Below are 17117 nucleotides of genomic sequence, written 5' to 3' on the forward strand. Positions count from 1 at the left end.
CCCAGGCAGCCAGGAAGCCCCCAGCATCCTGGCCTGTACCAGCACCAGTGCGGCAGCAGGGCCAGGGCAGGGATTGTGCCCCTGTGCTGGGCACTGGTGAGGCCGCACCTCGAATCCTGTGTTCAGCTCTGGGCCCCTCACTGCAGGAGAGACATTGAGGTGCTGGAGCGGGGCCAGAGAAGGGCAGCGGAGCTGGTGCAGGGCCTGGAGCACAAGTGTGATGGGGAAGGGCTGAGGGACCTGGGGGGTTCAGGCTGGAGAAGAGAAGGCTCAGGGGGGACCTGATGGCTGCCTACAAGTGCCTGAGAGGAGGATGGAGCCAGGAGGGGCTGGGCTCTGCTCCCAAGGAACAAGGGATGGGACAAGAGGAAACGGCCTCAAGCTGCCCCAGGGCAGGGTTAGATGGAGCTGAGGAACAATTCCTGCCCCAGAGGGTGCTCAGGCATTGGAACAGGCTGCCCAGGGCAGGGCTGCAGTCACCGTCCCTGCAAGTGTTCACACAGCGTGGAGACAAGGCCTCAGTGCCATGGGTTAGGGGTGGCCATAGCACTTCTGAGGCACAGGATTCTTATGGCTTCAGGTAACTCCAGCACAAGGGAAAGATCTCCAGCAATGGCAAGCTGGGGGCTCAAAGGGTTACAGTGACTGCTTAGCACCATGCATCTTCAGCTGTGGGTAACCACCTGTTTTGCTGGCTCAGCATGCAAGTGGAGCTGCTCCCCCTCCCTGCCCTGCTCTGAACACATGATGAGGTTACTTCCCTCAAAAGCTCCAACAGCCTCATATTCTGCTCCACTTCATACCCATCAGCTCAACAGCACTGGAGAACTCTCATGCTACATGGAAGCAAACAGCTCTTTGGCAAACCCTTCCCAACCAGTTTCAGAGGAACACAACCAAACAGCTGAAGGTATCCTAAAAGTTTATTGCCGCCCCATTAGTAAAGGCGCTGGGGCTTCCCCATGGTGCTCTTGATGTACAGAGCACGCACATTCTGCCAGTTCTTCTTCAGCAAGGACACCAGGAAGTTGATGGCCAGGTGGATGTTGTAGACAAGTTCATCCTCTGTCATCTTCACATGACCAACAGCCACAGCCAGACAGAGCACCTGAGGGACAAGGACACCACAGTCACCGATGCAGGTAAGAGGGTTTTGTGGGGAAAAATGAAAGATTACAGCAAAGTGATTGACAAAATCACTAAACTAAACTAAGCGGGGTATCAAATTCCCTTGTTTTGTCCACTGGACAGAACTTTTCCGTCTTATCTACGGGTGTTTCCACAGAGCAAATTGTGTTTGGCACATGGCTCCCATCAATGTGTCTGGCAGCATCCGGATGCCACCTCTGAACAGCACCTAGCTTCCTCAGAGAGCAAAGGGGACTTAGAAAAGGAAATGAGCACCAGTGCCTCCCAAAGATGGGAAAACTGGGAATGACACGTAACACATGGTGCCAAAGAGGCACTAGAGTGGGAGCAGACCTCTGTTTTAACCATGTTCCCACCAACCTGCTCATGGAGCAGTGTGCAATGTGCCCTGCAAACCTCTAGCCCCAGACAGAACAGTTAGCTCCAAACTTCACTGTGAAGCACAGCCCCAGCTTCACTTTTTGCCTTGCCACCAGCCCTTTCTTTCCATGCACAAGAGGCTGAGAAGCCCCTGCCTGCCAGGCTGGATGAGGAGTTGGAAGTCAGTGTTCCCCACAGGCACAAGACAAAGGGACTTATGAGCGAGCTGACAGGCAAAGTGCCACGGCATCATTAGCTCAGTTACTTAAAATGCTCCAGCATTTGGAAACTAGCACATTTCCGCTGCCCTCCCAGTTGTTGTGCCCCCAGGCACACAGCAGCTGGTGTCCAACGGTGCACCTCAGCGAGCAGACCTGTTAATTCTGAGTAACACCCACGAGTCACACTTAAACCACTGAGACAAGACTCCTGAACAGGGTTAAAATAACCTGCTTTATGGAGCTCCTGTGCTGGGGAGTCAACTTGCTTTGACACCTCTTGACAGCAAGAGCAGACATCTGCAGAGCTGCTCCAGAGCCACTTGCAGAGTCAAGTTCCAAACCTGCTTCTGGCAAAGCACTGCTGAGTGCACAGACCCACAGGCGCTGCACCCTGCAAATGTCACCCACTTGCCGTAGGAAGTGTTAATTATGACTGTGCTCTGCATTGAAACATCATCTCATCATCATCTGCTCTCAGACCCTTCAGCCACATTATGAATGATGTCCCTTTGCCAGCAGCTGATGGAGAGGGAGCCTCATGGTCACGGGGCACTGTTTTAGGAAGGCACTCGAGGGACACCTACAGCCCAGCCCAGATATCACAGCCGTGTCTGAGTGACCAGCCCAGCCACAGGCAGGAAGCTGCCCTGGAAAGGAAAAGCTCTGCTTTACCTTCTTCATCTGAAACTTGATGGTAGATTTGACCTCATCAACCTTGGCCACCAGGTTCTCATTGTGAGTGAGAAGAGAAGGGAATTTGCCAGCTTTGTTCAGCCCTGGTCCCAGAATTCGAGGAATCTGCTTGATCAGGGACTCAGAAGCCAGGAAGGCATCGTACTTCTTGGCTGTGAGGAAAGAACCAACATGGGTAAGGATGGGCTCTCAGCTCTGACACCAACCTTGAGACTGTGCTGCTCCATCTCCCTCAGCATGCACCTTTTCACACTGAGTCCTGCCTACTTGAACCCGACCTGTTTTTACTATTACTGTATCAGAACTTACTCCTGTCACAACAGCCAAACCCACCAGCACCCAGCTTCACCCCGACAGCACGCTGAACTGTGCACAGCTCATTTCCCTGAAGAAAGTAGCATTTATTGAGCCAAAGGTGACCAACGCTTAACTCTGAGCTCCAAGAGCCTCCCAGCACAGCCTGGGCACATCTGGGTGGGCAGATGTACCATACACCTTGGAGAGGCTGAGCTAGCAGCCATGGTATCCCATCTCATTTCTTATTATGTACAATTTCATGGCTAATTATAGATTAAATGGGAAGGTTTTCTTGTCTGCCTAAGGTATGTATCATTTTGACTTTGCCTTTACAGGGAGAGAAGGATTTTCTTAGTAAGTGAAAATATGCAGATTTCATTCCCTTCAGGTAAATACTGCAGGACTAAATCCAACTTTTGCCTCCAGCTTCCGAAAGAAGAACATGAAGAACACCAAGTAAAGGTGACACCAAAGATAGGAACATTTCCTGTATCCCTCCATCCCAGAGGGCCTCCTCCTTCCAGGAGGGCTGACCTGTCACACCTCCTGCACTGCTAACTGTTGGCTTGTCAGGGTAGTTTCTAGCCTGATTGCTGTAGTTGAGGCTGACAATGCTCAGCTTCCTATTCCCTGCAGTTAACCACAACACGAAAACCTGAGCACATGGGAAGCCATCTTGCTTAGCCAGCCCTCCCATGTCAGCCAGGGCACTCTGAGCCTGACCCACACCACCACTCACCCAGCTTCTTCACCAGCTTCTTGTTTTTGTTGAGCTTTTTCAAAGCTTCTATGTCCATGTGAGGGATGTCAACTGCTTTGGCCTCATCACAGTGCTGCTGGTCCCCCAGCAGGCAGACAGAGAACTTGGGCCGTGGAGTTGACTTCAGCCTGGAGACAGAAGTTCTGAATTACCATAAACCTCCAGCACCACACACTCTTCCACGGGAGCCAACACAAGAGGTACCTTACCACAGCGCCTGGACCTCTTCCTTCACAGCTGCTACCCTGCCTTCCCCAGCAGGTCGGTGGGGAGAGCACCCACCTCCCCTCATGTTTTAAGACCCAGGGTTGGGGTCCGTCCAGCCGCACCCGTTTAACTGGGCTGGGCTGAACTACCCGAGCGGTTCAGCGCCGCGGCCTCACGCTGCCGCGGCCGTGCTGCCCCATGGCAGGGCCCGGCAGCGCAAGGGGGGCGCGGGCTGAAGGCTGGGTGGGAGCAAGAGGAGGCCGAACCTGACGGTGCCGGAGAAGCGCTTGTCTTTCTGCGGGTCGTAGTTCTTGAGGCTGATCTGCAGCTCCACCGTCTCCACAAACCTGAGGAGGGCAGAGCGGCTGAGGGCACGGCCGGGCAGCGCCCCGCGATGCCCCGGTCCCTCCACAGCACAGGGCTCTTACTTGCGCTTCTTGACCTTGCTGCCCTGCAGCACCTCCTTCACCGCCTCGTACAGGGTGTCGCGGGAGACCTTGCTGCTGCGGGGGGAGAAACAACGCGGGCTCAGGGCGGGCCCGGCCTGGACCTCCTGCGGGCTGCGGGGAGGACGCCGCTGGGCCCGCCCTGGCCCGCTCGCGCTCCGCCGCCATCGGCCCTCGTCCCCCGCTCCCCGCAGCCGCGGATGGGCGCGGATGGGCGCGAACAGCGCAGCGGGCCCGCACCCACCTCATGATGGCGGCGGCCCGACGAGACCGAAAGGCGGCGAGGCCCGCACGCGCGGAATAAATAGGGGCGGGAATCTCGCGAGACTTGGTGCGCGCCATGCTGGGGGCGGTGGGCGCGGCACGGCGACGCCGCCATGTTGAGAGTGGCCAGACCGGCTTCGCCTCCCGGCTGCCCCGGCGGGAAGCCCGGCCCCATCATCGCCATCGCCATCGCCGCCGCCGCCGCCGCCGCTGCTGCTGCTGCTGCTGCTGCTGCTGCTCAGCGCCAGGCGCGGGTGCTGCCGCCCGGGCTGTGCCCGGCTGCGGAGGGGCTGCCGCAGGGCATGGCTCCTGAGGGAAACCTGTGGCTTCAATGTCAGCAATGCGCATGCGCGTCGTGGCTCTAGCACCAAGTTGGCCCGGCCGACCCAGTTCCGGGGGGCGGGGTTGCTGTGCCCCGGAACCTGTATGACAAGCCGGGAGCCGCCGAGGCGAGATGGGGGTGTTGCCGTTATGCGTGTTGCGGGGTGGGGTGAGCAGGGGCCGGCCCGCGGTGCATGATGGTCAGGCGGCGGACTCGGTGCCGTCGCGTTTCCTCAGGTTGGTGTCGGAGGCTGGGGGAGCGCGGACGGCACGGGGTGAGATGGCGGCTGAGGGGCAGCGGTGCCCCGGCGAGCTGCTGCCGACGGACCCCTGCATAACAGCGTGGGGGGAGCCCCGCCGTGTCTCCCCGCCATCCCCCCGGCACTTGGGCCTGTCCCACCGCTCCCCTCAGGGCTCGCCGTGGCACAAGGCCCTGCCCTGCCCTGCCCTGCCGCGGAGGCACGTCCCCTGTCAGCCCCGGGCTGGCTTCGCGCTGCAGCCTACGCTTGGTTTTTCTCCGGCAGCGCCTGCCCCATCCCTTCCAGGGGGCTGCGGCCCCTCCAGCCGTTTGCATGGCAGCCACAGCAGCGCAGAGGGTCCTCTGTTCCCCAGCGACCCTGCTGTGGCTGGGCGTTTGCTGGGGAATGAGCTGTAATGCTTACCGGGAGGTGTCAGCACTAAAAACTAAGCAGAATCTGCTGCGGTGAGTGAGGAGGTGTCTGCTGGGTCTAGGGAGCACTTGGGTTAAAGGGCATTGAGCATGGCACAAAGCCTGGCTGGGCCCACGGGTGCTGCAGTGTCAGGCAGAGTGGTCAGACTTGTTCCTGGAAATCAAAAGGGTAAAATACAAGACTGTCTCAGAGATTACTCCTGAAGAATCCAGTGCAGCTGCTTTTAAAGATGCTTTTTAAAGCAAAGTGCCTCCAGCGAAATGCTCTTGTCAGGGTGTGAGTGTTTTAACATCATCTGCTTATAGCCTGAAATTCTGTTCCTCAGAAGCCCAGGAATTGGACAGGAAAGGGAGGAGAGAAAGCTTCCATGTACAAAGCTCATTGTCCTGCTCATCTTGCAGTACAGGACACCCTCAGCCTGTAGGTTCACACTTTAAAGTACTCGGAAACCTTTCCTGCAGGTCATGTGGCGGATGGGAAGGGCTTGAATGGGGCGTTTACACTATCTCTAAGAAGAGTCTGTTGATTCACTCACTTGATAAGCTTTACCTTATACTTACCTGTGGAGTAGATTTACTCCTGCTTGCCATGGATATACATCTTTTGACCAGTTTAATCCTTTACAATCTGAAAAATCATTTGCCATTTAAACCTTTCTTAATGTGCAAAAGTGGCTATACATATGTTGGGTGAAAACAAAATTTGAATTGTTCTTTTTATTCAAGGCTTACAACAAGAACACAGCTCCTTGTTCCACAAACCTCTTGCTCTGTGTCCTGGTGCTCTCTACGAGCACACTGAGTAAAGTGAAATTCATGTCTGAGGACCAGCCATCAGGGCAGGATGGAGAGCTTGGGCCTGCAAACAGTGACCCTTAGTGACGGGATGACAGCCTACATTCAGCAGGCTGTCAAAGGTAATGGTTCCTTTGGGCTATGAATCATTGAATCATAGAATAGTTAGGGTTAGGAAGGACCTTAAGATCATCTAGTTTAAGTCTCAAAGTGTCTTGATTGAGTCAGAAATTCAAGTCAGAACTTATCAAAAGTGCCCTCGTGGTGTGCAGACCGTGTGTGATTCCTTTGGACAGGAAGCTGACAGCTCTCTGTTAGATTTGCACAGTGATGCAGTAGAAATCAAACATGCCTCTGGTTGGAAATAAAGCCTTGGAGATGGGAGAGGTGTTGCTGTAGAAAATAAAGGTTCTGTTCAGACTAGAGTGAGCCCTGGAATAACTGGGAAAATGAAGTTCGCACTATGACCTGCATGACTCTATCCAACCCTGAAGCTAAGCAGGATGGTTTATGTCGTTGAGATGCAGAGAATTTGCTTCCCAGTAGCACTTTTCTCACTCAAAGTGGGGCTGAGCTTGGTGTTGACTAACTGAAGCAGTGCCAAATTCAATACCTGCTCTGATTTTGGTGGTTGTGAGGTGCTGCTTCCTTCACCACCCACTGTTCCTGAGAAAAGGAATATGTTTCTTCCCACGCTGTAGAACAGGAAGGTTGAGTTGCAAGGCTTCATGTCCTGGGGATTCCTCTCTTGCTTTCCTTTCTGTGCAAACTTGATAGGTTTGTTACATGTGGAGTTGGACTATCTTGAAACCACCAGTTTTGTGATAACATGCCCCCCTGACATTGTGCACCAGGTGAAAGCAACGTGGGCTCCTCATGTTGCAGTGGGATAGAGCAATGTCCTCTCTGCATCAAATGATTTGGGAACTAAAACATAGTATAATTCAGAGTTACACTATTTGAAGAGTCCAATGTTCACAGCCCATCAAGGATGGCATCACTTTATGCCCCTTTATGCACTATAACTTTTCCCCAAGAGTTTATCCTCCATCAAAGCAGAAGAAAATATCTCCAGGCCCTTGCTGATGGCAGTGAAAGCTCCCAGATGATTTTTTTCCAAGCACAAGTGTAATTGCTTTCTACTTTAGATCCAAAATACTTAGCACACATCATTCTTTCTGCTTCTTGGCTCACAGAGCTGTGAAGAGCAGCTTGTAAACAAGCAATAACAGGTTCTTTGTCTTGTATCCTCTTATCTAGGTAAAGGAAGCTCCAGCATTTCTAGGAAGTGCCTCTATGGCTATTCAGGGAAAAGCTTCATAAATAACAGCCTATAAGTTGCAGTTTCACTGTCTTCTGGGTACTGGTTTTCTTGTGAACATGTAGCAAAGGGGACAGCTCATGGGACCAGGAAGACTGGGCTCTGCAGGCAGTGCTGATGGCATTTTTTTAACTGTTTCAGATGGAAAGCTGGTTGAAGGACAAGTCATTGAACTTGAAGATGGGACCACAGCTTATATCCAACAGGTGACAGTTGAGAAAGGTGAGGACCATAAATTCACCTTTTGCTTTTTAGAAGGATGTTGTAAATGTAACTGCAATTGTCTGTATTCCAACAGTGGGGCTCCTCTATTAGCTCAAGCTTTAAGAAGTCCATACAGGTGTAGGATTTTTTTGTCTCTTGCCCATGGTTTTGAATGAGCGAGGACACAAGAACATGTGATTTCCTGCAATCTGACAAGGCCAATTTGCTGGTGGTGTAAGCAGCAGTTTAAGTGTTTCACCTGTGGGCTCTCCCACAGTTGCCACTCTGACAGATCACAAGTCTGCAGGCAAGGCCAGGAGCTATGTGCTGTGTTTGTGCCAACTACAGAGCCCAGACAAAGTGTGTTTCCTGTGAGAGCAGCTGGACAGGAATTTCCTCTGAACCAGGAGACAATATATTAATTCTGCAATAGGTGTTTGGGTATGTGGGGTTGTTGGAAGCAATGACCCGTTAGCCAATGTCATCTCTGAAAGGAGGTGACAAATAATCTGAGTGGTGGTGGGAATTCAGTTCATGTGGCAGGCACTAGAGTGGCACAGAGGAATCCTCTCTGACCATGGTAAGATGTAAAAGGGCAGGTAGAAAGAGCTCTGTTGCTCTGGGCAGTTCTTCCTTCACCCTCCAAAGCTTCTTGTGAGCCACCTCCCTTTTCTGTTCCTAAATGGTTGCTGGAAACCCAGTTTGTGTTCTTGGCTGTGCCCCTTTCCTCCTTTCATCCTCTACCGTGCCTCCAAACACAGTGAGAGGGGTTTTCCTTCTCACCCGTTTCCCCTTCTATGGGATGTTTGTGTTCTCCTTCACACGCACCTGTGCCAAAGCCATCACAGAATCACAGAATAGTTAAGGTTGGAAAGGAGCTTAAGATTATCTAGTTCCACCCCTCCTGCCATGGGCAGGGACACCTCACACTAAACCATGTCACCCAAGGCTCTGTCCAGCCTGGCCTTGAACAATGCCAGGGATGGAGCATTCGCAGCTTCCTTGGGCAACCTATTCCAGTGCCTCACCACCCTCACAGTAAAGAACTTCTTCCTTATATCCAATCTAAACTTCCCCTGTTTAAGTTCTAACCAGTTACCCCTTGTACTATCACTACAGTTCCTGAACTTCCTAATGAGGTGTCCCTCCCCAGCATCCTTATAGGCCCCCTTCAGATACTGGAAGGCTATCGTTTGTGTGTGGGACATAAATAGGCATTTTTAATGGGTGATACTCTGCATTTAGCCCAGTGAGCTAAAGAAGTGTGGCAAAGCTATGCATGAAGTCTTAAAAACCTCATAATTCATGTTGGAAAGGCTCAAATGGCATCTTAAAACCTATAGGTGTGTTTGACTTTCAGTGTAAGCAGGCAGCCCTGCTGTGTCCTCCTCTGTGGGCTTGAATGGTTCAGGAGCTTCTCCTCTGTGCTGTCTGAGTGTTCCAGTAAGGTGTGTCTATCTTTTTGTTCTCTTTTAGAGTCTGTGGCTTTTGAAGATGGTCAGCCAGTGGTGTTGGAAGATGGCAGTATGGCCTACATACACAACACAGCTAAAGGTAAAGAGCATTCCCTGTTCTTCCCTTGGCAGCTGGAGTAGAAGCTGTTACATAGTTCCAAGGCTGTAGATAGCCCAGGAGATGAAGAGTGCTTCTTACTCAGCAGCCTTTTCACGCTGGATTTGTTGGTTTCCACTTTCCTCTTACAGAGTGTTATGACCCCAACACCTTCGAGGCTGTCCAGCTGGAGGATGGCTCCACTGCCTACATACACCGTCCTGTCATCGTGCCACCAGGCAGCACCATCCTGGAAGTGCAGGCAGAAACTGGGCTGGAGGAGTTGGCTGGAGAAGAGGAAGACGATGCCTTTGATGTGGAGACCATTAATGCATTAAAGCAGCACACCAGTAAGGTGAGGACACAGTGCTTCTTTCATGGTCTGGGTGTAGTAGTTCACATGTGGTCTGAGGTTGAAGTGTCCTCCCTTCATTAGTGCTTCTGTGTATTTGTTTTTCAGCACTGCCACCTTTGAGAAGAGAAACTGGACAGGGCTCCAGTGAGGGCATCACTCACAATAGGTGACACTTGAGGACCTAGAGCAGGACAGTTTTCTGCTGGACCCTCTAGCTAGTTCCTGCAGAGTGCTGAGCCTACCACCCTTAACCTGCTGCAGGCACACATTTGGGAAGAGCAGAGCTGCTGTGTACAGCTTGGATTGGTTTCTTCCTTGCTTTAAATGTCCCTCCTTGTAGGTGTTTTCTTCCTGTTTGCCTGGCTTCCTTGGGTATGATGTTCTCTCCCACAGATTATCCAGGCAGGAGATCAAGACTAGCATTTTACATGTCAGGAGTGCACTGTCCGTCAGGTTGACAAAGGCCTTAAAACCTAGAATAGCTTCACATCTGACGTGTTGTCACTGCAGTGCTCCATCTGAATGTCTTGAGTGCTGCCATTTTCTCCCATCTTCATGGTGTTGCATGAGAAGGGGCTACCTGGAACACACTGATACAGTGCTCAGCTGGGCAGCAGTAAGATTTGCCCATGGAGACCTTTCTGCTGTGGTGTCACTGTAGATATAAGTGCTGCCTGCTTGGGGTGCTTGTCTGCCCCACGCCGTACAAGGAGGCATGAACAGTGCTGTGCTTCTTTACTTGCAGGCTTCTGACAAGGAAGAGGAGGGAGTGACAGACCCCTGCCACAGGAAGAGTGAGGACTCCAGCAATGTTTCTTCCCAGGTCTGAATTTCTTAGTGATGCATTCCTGAAACTAGGCCAAAAACTCCTCTTCATGCAGAGCACTTTGCCAGGTAGTGGTTAGCAAAGCTTTGTGGCTTCTCTGGAAAGTCAGCAAATATATTAGCTACAAGTTTTACAAATGAGCTAAGGGAAGCACAAGGAGGTAAGTTATGTGTGGGAGAATTCCCAGTGTGAACTTGGGGGTGGGAATGGGAAATGCTGGTTCCTAGACCTGTGTTCTGTCACATGGGTTGCATCATATGTGTGCAAGCTGTGTTTGTAAGGACATGTGAGGGTGCTGAGGCACTGGCACAGGGTGCCCAGAGAAGCTGTGACTGCCCCATCCCTGCAGTGTTCAAGGCCAGGTTGGACACAGGGGATTGGAGCAAGCTGCTCTAGTGGAAGGTGTCTTTGCCTGTGGCAGAGGGTTGGAACTGGGTGATCTTAAGGTCCTTTCCAACCCAAACCATTCCATGATTCTGTGGTTTTGTGAGGATAACTGAAGGAGTGCATATGCATAGCAAAGAGGGGAACTATTTGTGTGGGATTCACAAAACCTGCTGTAGTGGCTCATTGAATTAACTCCCATACATCTTTTGGCAGGATTTGCTGGAGGTGGAAGTGCAGAGAAGTGAGAAGAGGCCACAGGTTGGCAGCAAAGCTTTCCGCTGTGGGTACAAAGGCTGTGGCCGCCTCTATACCACTGCCCATCATCTAAAGGTAAAGCAGATAATATCCAGTCATGCAGACCAGACGCATCCCCGTGTTACGGTGCCAGGTTGGAATGCTGCTATGGAAAAGCCTGAGTTGTATGCTTGGCTTGCCAAGAGATCCAGATGTGTAACTACCCAAGGTGAAGTCCAGCAGAGAACTTCAGATTCTCCCCACCAGCTAGATTTCTTCACACTCTGTCCTTTCCTCCTGGTCTTGGACTTCATTTTAGGAACCTGTTCTTTCTTTTTCCAGGTCCATGAACGTGTTCACACAGGTGACAAACCGTATACGTGTGACTTCCCAAGCTGTGGGAAAGCATTTGCTACAGGTAGCAGTTTCTCTTCTGAGTAAATTTTGTTTTCTGTCCAGTCGAAACCACTCTTGAGCATCAGCCCTGGCTCTTTTTCCAGCTGAGCACAATGAGCATAGCTTTTAAAGCCTTCTGAGAAGGAATTGTAGCATAGGAGACTGTCTGAGACTTGATTGATGATGAACGGATTTAAGCTATGAGAAGCAGCTGAGTTGTCAGTTGTGTTGTGAGGCTGTTTGGATATTTCTTCTCCTTCAGCTATGCAGGCACAAGACAGACATCCAAAAATGTATGAGCTGAGAGGTGATACACAGCTTGCCATGTTATTTCCTCCTTCTTATAAAATTAATCATGGTTTCTTTCCTGGACAGGATATGGGCTGAAGAGCCACATGAGAACACATACTGGTGAGAAACCATACAAGTGTCCAGAAGATGTGTGTAGCAAAGCCTTCAAAACCTCTGGGGATCTTCAGAAGCACATCCGGACACACACGGGTGAGCAGTACAGGAGGAGAACTGAGCTGCTTCTTGAAAGGGTCATCCAAGATACTCCAAGTAATGCTTCAGCCTTTGTCCAGGATGTGCCTTTATGAATCTTGGGTGAAACAAGGCAGACCTGAAGCTGTCTTCAGACAGAAGTAGACAGGTTGTAGAAGTACTAGGGATTCTTGACTGTGTTACAAACAACGCAGCAAAAGAGGTAGAGGTGCCAGTGCTGCTAGAGAAATACGCCAGCATTTGGATCTGATTGAGGTCTTGTTGTAATACTGTGGAGGAGGGAAGTTGAGGTTGGATGTAAGGAAGAAGTCCTTCCTTGTGAAGGTGCTGAGGCGCTGGCACAGGGTGCCCAGGGAAGCTGTGGCTGCCCCATCCCTGGCAGTGTTCAAGGCCAGGTTGGACACAGGGGCTTGGAGCAAGCTGCTCTAGTGGAAGGGGTCCCTGCCTGTGGCAGGGGTTGGAACTCTGTGAGCTTTAAGGTACCTTCCAACCCAAAGCATTCCATGATACAAGAGTCCAGGGCATTCCAGGTAGGTGAACTGTAGCAGGACTCTCATCCACGTTACTCTTCATGCAGGTGAACGGCCCTTCAAGTGCCCCTTTGTGGGCTGTGGCCGCTCTTTCACCACATCCAACATCCGGAAGGTTCACATCCGAACGCACACAGGCGAGCGGCCGTACATGTGTCCCGAGCCCAACTGCGGGAGAGGTTTCACCAGTGCCACCAATTACAAGAACCACATGAGAATCCACACAGGTAAGAGGAGAGGGGGAAGCACAGACAGCTCCTCCCCAGTCAGCCAGCTGTACTGACAGCCTGGGGCGGCTGGGAAGTCTGTGGGACTGAAATGGCATTTCCAGGCATTGCAGGGGTAGATCTGGGGGTAGCCAGAGAGTTACAGGAAACAGAAATCACTTTATTGGGCTGATCATTGTTTCACTGGTCTGTCTCCAGCTATTTGCTCTTCATGGGCATGAGGAGGACAAGAGGAAACTGCCTCAGGCTGCTCCAGGGGAGGTTTAAACTGGACATTAGGAACAATTCCTTCCCCCAAGGGTGCTCAGGCATTGGAACAGGCTGCCCAGGGCAGGGCTGGAGTCACCGTCCCTGCAAGTGTTCACACAGCGTGTAGCCGAGACTCTCAGTGCCATGGGTTAGTGGTGGCCTTTGCAATGCTGGGGAACAGTTGGACTTGATCTTAAAGATCTTTTCCAACCTGGTTGATTGTATGAGGAGGGTGAGTGGGTCAAGCTCTGCTCTGTGGCCTCTGCCCTAGGAGAGAAGCCGTACATGTGCACTGTGCCAGGCTGTGGAAAGCGCTTCACTGAGTACTCCAGCCTCTACAAACACCACGTGGTGCACACCCACTGCAAACCCTACACCTGCAGTTGCTGTGGCAAGACCTACCGCCAGGCCTCCACGCTGGCCATGCACAAGCGCAGCAGCCACGAGGTGGAGGCCACGGAGGAGAGTGAACAGGCCCTCTACGAACAGCAGCAGCTGGAGGGTGAGCAGCCAGCCACTGTCCTGTCACCTGCGACAGGCGTTTGGGTCATTCCTGCATCAGGAATGTGGCAAAGGGGAGAGAAGTGACAGCAAGAGCTTGCAGCTGCTCCCCTCTCAGAGCCGGGTCTGTGCTGTGGCCTCCTGCCTCCCTTACAAAACCCAGATCTGTGTCACAGACAAGAAAAGAGGGCTTCCCATGGTACTTATTCTATGTCACGGGTTCAGAATGGGCTCCTGCCTATTCTTTAGTACAGGGAGAGGTAAAGACTCTCCTTCCTAGGCCAACACTGGGCTGTTACGATCCTCTGTGCTGGCATCTGGCAGGTCCCAGGGTCAGGCGTGTGCCTTCACACTCTGATGAGCACATCTCACCCCTTTTGCTCTTTGCTTTTCCTGACTCAGCTGCTGCTGCTGCTGAGAGGAGCTCCCCTCTAAAGAGCCAGCATACTGCGCTCCTGTCAGAGATGGAAGAAAATGAAGAGGAGGAGGAAGATGAAGATGAAATAGCTGCACAGGTCTCAATCATCTCTCAGGATGAGACAAAGCAGGTATGGACACTGACAGCCTCCAGCATGTGGGTAGCAGAAGTTACCTGAGTGACATCTGCCTCTGCCCAGACTTGGTTTCTCTTCATGGCTTTTTATCAGCATAAAACAGACCCTTCATGGCTTCATGGGCTCTGTGTGTCCTGAGGGCTCCCTCCTTACAGCTTTACTCCACTGCTGCAGCCTGGATGTGAAGGGTAGAGAAAGGTCCTTCGCTCCCTGACTCAGGGTCTTGCAGGTGTTTGCCCAGGCTTGGCGCAGTGCCTGGCAGCCCTCACCTTCCCAACAGCAGTCAGGAGGCAGCTTCCAGTCCCTGCTGACACAGGCTGATTTGGATACAGCAGTGCTTTTCTTGTACTTCCCTCCACCAGCTGCCTGTGTGCCAACTGGGAAAAACTCCCTTCTGTGGCATGGGGCAGACGAAACAGGCACCACAAGTAACGCTTATTTCTGCTCCGAGCTGCTCCCTGCTGCAGCAATGCAGGAGCTGGCCTCAGAGCATGGAGAGAAGACACTCAGTGGGAAGGGGAGATGCAGTATAAGGAGAAGGGGCTGGAGCCCTGACGTCTTCTGAGTTCTCCATTGATTCTGTCCACAGCCCTGGGCAAAGTCTTTGGAGTTCTTTGTGCCATGGAGAGAATATTTTATCCTTAGTTGAGACCTTTGTGTTGCTAGACTTGGGAGTTGTGTAAGGCTTCCTGAGAAGCCATCCTGGCTGAGAGTATTCACTGTTCTTCCACCCAGGTCAGTTTGTCACAGGAAGACCTGCAGGCCCTGGGCAGTGCCATCAGCATGGTGACACAGGGCGGTCCTCTCCCGGGGGCCAAGGAGGAGGTGGTGGGTGATGACACACACACCGTGACGGTGGCCAACACCAGTGGCATCGAGACGCTGCCGGTACAGACAAAGCTGGGAATGTCCCTTTTATCCTGCAGAGAAACAGCCTGCTGGAAGGGAACTGCATTGGTGTTTTTAAACATGATGTGTTTTTAATCCTAACTTTTCCAGGTTACCATAGTCACTTCTGGGCCAGTCGTGTCTGAGGAATCAGCAATCGCACCCCTCTGTCATCAGCAGGTGGCTTTGCTGGCTACTGCCAACGGCACCCACATTGCAGTGCAGGTACCACACAGTTCCTGCCATGTTTCCCTTCATTCCCCCATCCACCCACTGGCTTCACCACCTTCCCTTGTGCTCTTGCTGCATCGCCTCTTGCCTAGAGCTTCTTCACTCTCAGCCTGTGTATAAAGGAGAGTAGGGATACACTCCTTGGATTGCAGAATGCTCCTTTGGAACCAGCCTTGCTGCATGCTAGTCGTGGCTCTTTCTGCTTTGCCCCTCTGCTTCATACCTGTGTCACCCACTGCCAACCCCTCACACCTCTGTCCTGCTGCGGGCAGCCCCCACCTCTTGAGCCCACCTTTTGGTAGCACAGTGCTCTCTTTCTCTTTCCTCCTAGCTAGAAGAGCAGCAGAGCCTGGAGGAAGCCATCAGCATGGCTGCAGCAGCAATGCAGTATGAACCTGTGACACTTGATGCAGCTGTGTCTGAGAATGGGTGCTGAGCCCCTTCAGAGCCTCCCAGGCAGGCAGAGAAGGCAGCCCCAGCCTGTTCTCCACAGGGATGGTGGGAGCTGCTGCAGCCAGGATGGCCAGCATGGAGAAGAGGTGCAGTACATGAGCAATGGAAGGTGTCAGAGCAGCAGCAGCCAGTGGCTGCACCACGCAGCTGGTGAGAGCTGATGTGTTGGGCTACAGGAGTCACCCTGTTCAATGAGCTCTTCCCTCCAAGGATGGGTGTCAAAGGCTGCTGCCTTTAGAGGCTCCACTGTTTTCCTGGGCTCTGAGCAGCAACTTCGCTGCTCCTTGCCTTGGGCACTGACTGCCTCTCTCTGGAGGAGATGGCACATGGTGTCTTCTAGTTCACGGCTAAGATCTCCAAGACCTGCCAGTCTTCTGCAGTAGAGGTGAAGCCACAGAGATCTCAGCAGTCTCAGTGTGCAAAATAGTTTCGGAGAGGCACGTTTCCTGCCCTCTCGCTCTAGGAACAGCTCCTCTTTCCTGCCCACCCCTCAGGTAAGGGGCATGTGGGCAGTGTATGTGCAGAAGCATTGAAGCCCCATCCAGTCAAGCCCGGGCTGTCCAGGGCTCTGTGTCTGGAGCAGTGACCCAGCGCGGAGTGAGCATCCGGGCCGGCTTCAACAGGAGTTCTCCCATCTCTGTCACACTCTTGAGCAAACTTCCTTGGCAGACTCAGTGCTGTGGAGCAGAGCAAAGCATTCCCTCCACCGAAGCCAACCAGCTGAGCCAGGCTTGGATGTAAATACTGAGTTGAAATAAAAACAAACTAAAACTTTTCTTTCTGAAAAGAAGCACCTTCTCTCTTTCCGTTCCCAGGGCCAGAGGCTGGCAGAGGGTGGGATGAATGTTACCAGGTCAGGATTAAGGAAGTTCTGGAGATCTGTAGAATTCACAGAATCAGAATGGTTTGGTTTGGAAGGGACCTTCAAGATCATCTGGTTTTGAATTGGCCAACTGTGTCCTGCCAAAGCTACTGAGGAGGGCAATTGGCATGATGTTGCAGCCTCTCAGCTCCCAGAGTGTGTCTTAGAGGGGCTGAGTGCTGTCTCTTGAATCTTGTCTCAGATCAGGCATTGGCTCTTCCCAGGACTCCTGCAAACCTAGATTGAGGGAATTGTGTCAATACAAGAAAGTGTCTGTGAAGGAATCCTGCAGCCTCAGAGCTCAGGGGAGAGACGCGGGCTGGCTCCTCATCCTGCAGGAGGATCCTCATCCTCTCCGCTGGGTAGGTACCTCTGCCTGGGGCAGCCTGTGGGCAAAGCACCATAAAATCATTTAGATTGAAAGAAACCCTTAATGTCAAGTCCAACCATAACCCCCATCCCAGTGTGGACTCCCAGCAATCAGATGCTTTATTCTTACGGATGTACCCAAGGTCTTTGCAGAGGGTGAGGTTCTGCAGGTATGGAACAGGCATAACCTGGGAAGGCTGCTGCGGGCTCCGTCTCTGCTCCCCTTCCTTGGTGCAGCTGATCCCAAAACAAGCAGAGCTGGAACCTTTCCAAAAGACTCCTTGTCCTGATG

At 52.4% G+C, this 17117-nt stretch overlaps 2 protein-coding genes across 10 annotated transcripts; one reads left to right on the plus strand and one right to left on the minus strand.

The window, feature by feature from the left end:
- Window positions 1–905: 905 nt before the first annotated feature.
- RPL10A (ribosomal protein L10a) lies at window positions 906–15516 on the minus strand. 3 transcript variants are annotated; one of them, XM_062625593.1, is made up of 6 exons: window positions 15508–15516; window positions 4116–4192; window positions 3954–4034; window positions 3460–3608; window positions 2403–2575; window positions 906–1108 (listed from the first exon to the last, which is right to left on the minus strand). In XM_062625593.1, the coding sequence occupies exons 1-6, from the start codon at window positions 15508–15510 to the stop codon at window positions 938–940; spliced, it is 654 nt and encodes a 217-aa protein (XP_062481577.1). In that variant the 5' UTR covers window positions 15511–15516; the 3' UTR covers window positions 906–937. The 3 variants fall into 3 exon arrangements, with proteins under 3 accessions (XP_062481577.1, XP_062481576.1, XP_062481578.1); XM_062625592.1 differs by lacking the exon at window positions 15508–15516 and adding an exon at window positions 4378–4404 and having other exon boundaries at window positions 4116–4190; XM_062625594.1 differs by lacking the exons at window positions 3954–4034; window positions 4116–4192; window positions 15508–15516 and adding an exon at window positions 3690–3934.
- On the plus strand, window positions 4800–16369 carry ZNF76 (zinc finger protein 76). 7 transcript variants are annotated; one of them, XM_062625567.1, is made up of 15 exons: window positions 4800–4955; window positions 6115–6305; window positions 7646–7726; window positions 9185–9262; window positions 9412–9617; window positions 10363–10437; window positions 11041–11157; window positions 11404–11479; window positions 11833–11958; window positions 12539–12718; window positions 13239–13469; window positions 13871–14016; window positions 14758–14910; window positions 15022–15135; window positions 15473–16369. In XM_062625567.1, exons 2-15 carry the CDS (start codon window positions 6233–6235, stop codon window positions 15575–15577), a joined length of 1761 nt encoding a protein of 586 aa, XP_062481551.1. In that variant the 5' UTR covers window positions 4800–4955; window positions 6115–6232; the 3' UTR covers window positions 15578–16369. The 7 variants fall into 7 exon arrangements, with proteins under 7 accessions (XP_062481551.1, XP_062481547.1, XP_062481552.1 ...); XM_062625563.1 differs by having other exon boundaries at window positions 9412–9614; window positions 10360–10437; XM_062625566.1 differs by lacking the exon at window positions 4800–4955 and adding an exon at window positions 5176–5421 and having other exon boundaries at window positions 9412–9614; window positions 10360–10437.
- Window positions 16370–17117: the final 748 nt, after the last annotated feature.

Source organism: Pezoporus occidentalis, unplaced genomic scaffold (genome assembly GCF_034315485.1).
Source record: "Pezoporus occidentalis ecotype Australia unplaced genomic scaffold, CSIRO_AGI_Poc_V1 ctg280, whole genome shotgun sequence".
In the NCBI taxonomy this organism is placed as follows: Eukaryota; Metazoa; Chordata; class Aves; order Psittaciformes; family Psittacidae; genus Pezoporus; species Pezoporus occidentalis.

Bases quoted from the DNA above. Each gene is read 5' to 3' on its own strand.
- ZNF76 (XM_062625567.1), top strand. From the start codon at position 6,233: ATGGAGAGCTTGGGCCTGCAAACAGTGACCCTTAGTGACGGGATGACA. The intron at 7,727-9,184 runs GTGAGGACCATA...GTTCTCTTTTAG, and splicing joins ACAGGTGACAGTTGAGAAAG to AGTCTGTGGCTTTTGAAGAT. The intron at 14,911-15,021 runs GTACAGACAAAG...TAACTTTTCCAG, and splicing joins GTGGCATCGAGACGCTGCCG to GTTACCATAGTCACTTCTGG.
- RPL10A (XM_062625593.1), bottom strand. The intron at 2,576-3,459 runs GTGAGTGGTGGT...CTTTCCTCACAG, and splicing joins GAAGCTGGTGAAGAAGCTGG to CCAAGAAGTACGATGCCTTC. The intron at 1,109-2,402 runs GTAAAGCAGAGC...CTTGTCCCTCAG, and splicing joins TCAAGTTTCAGATGAAGAAG to GTGCTCTGTCTGGCTGTGGC.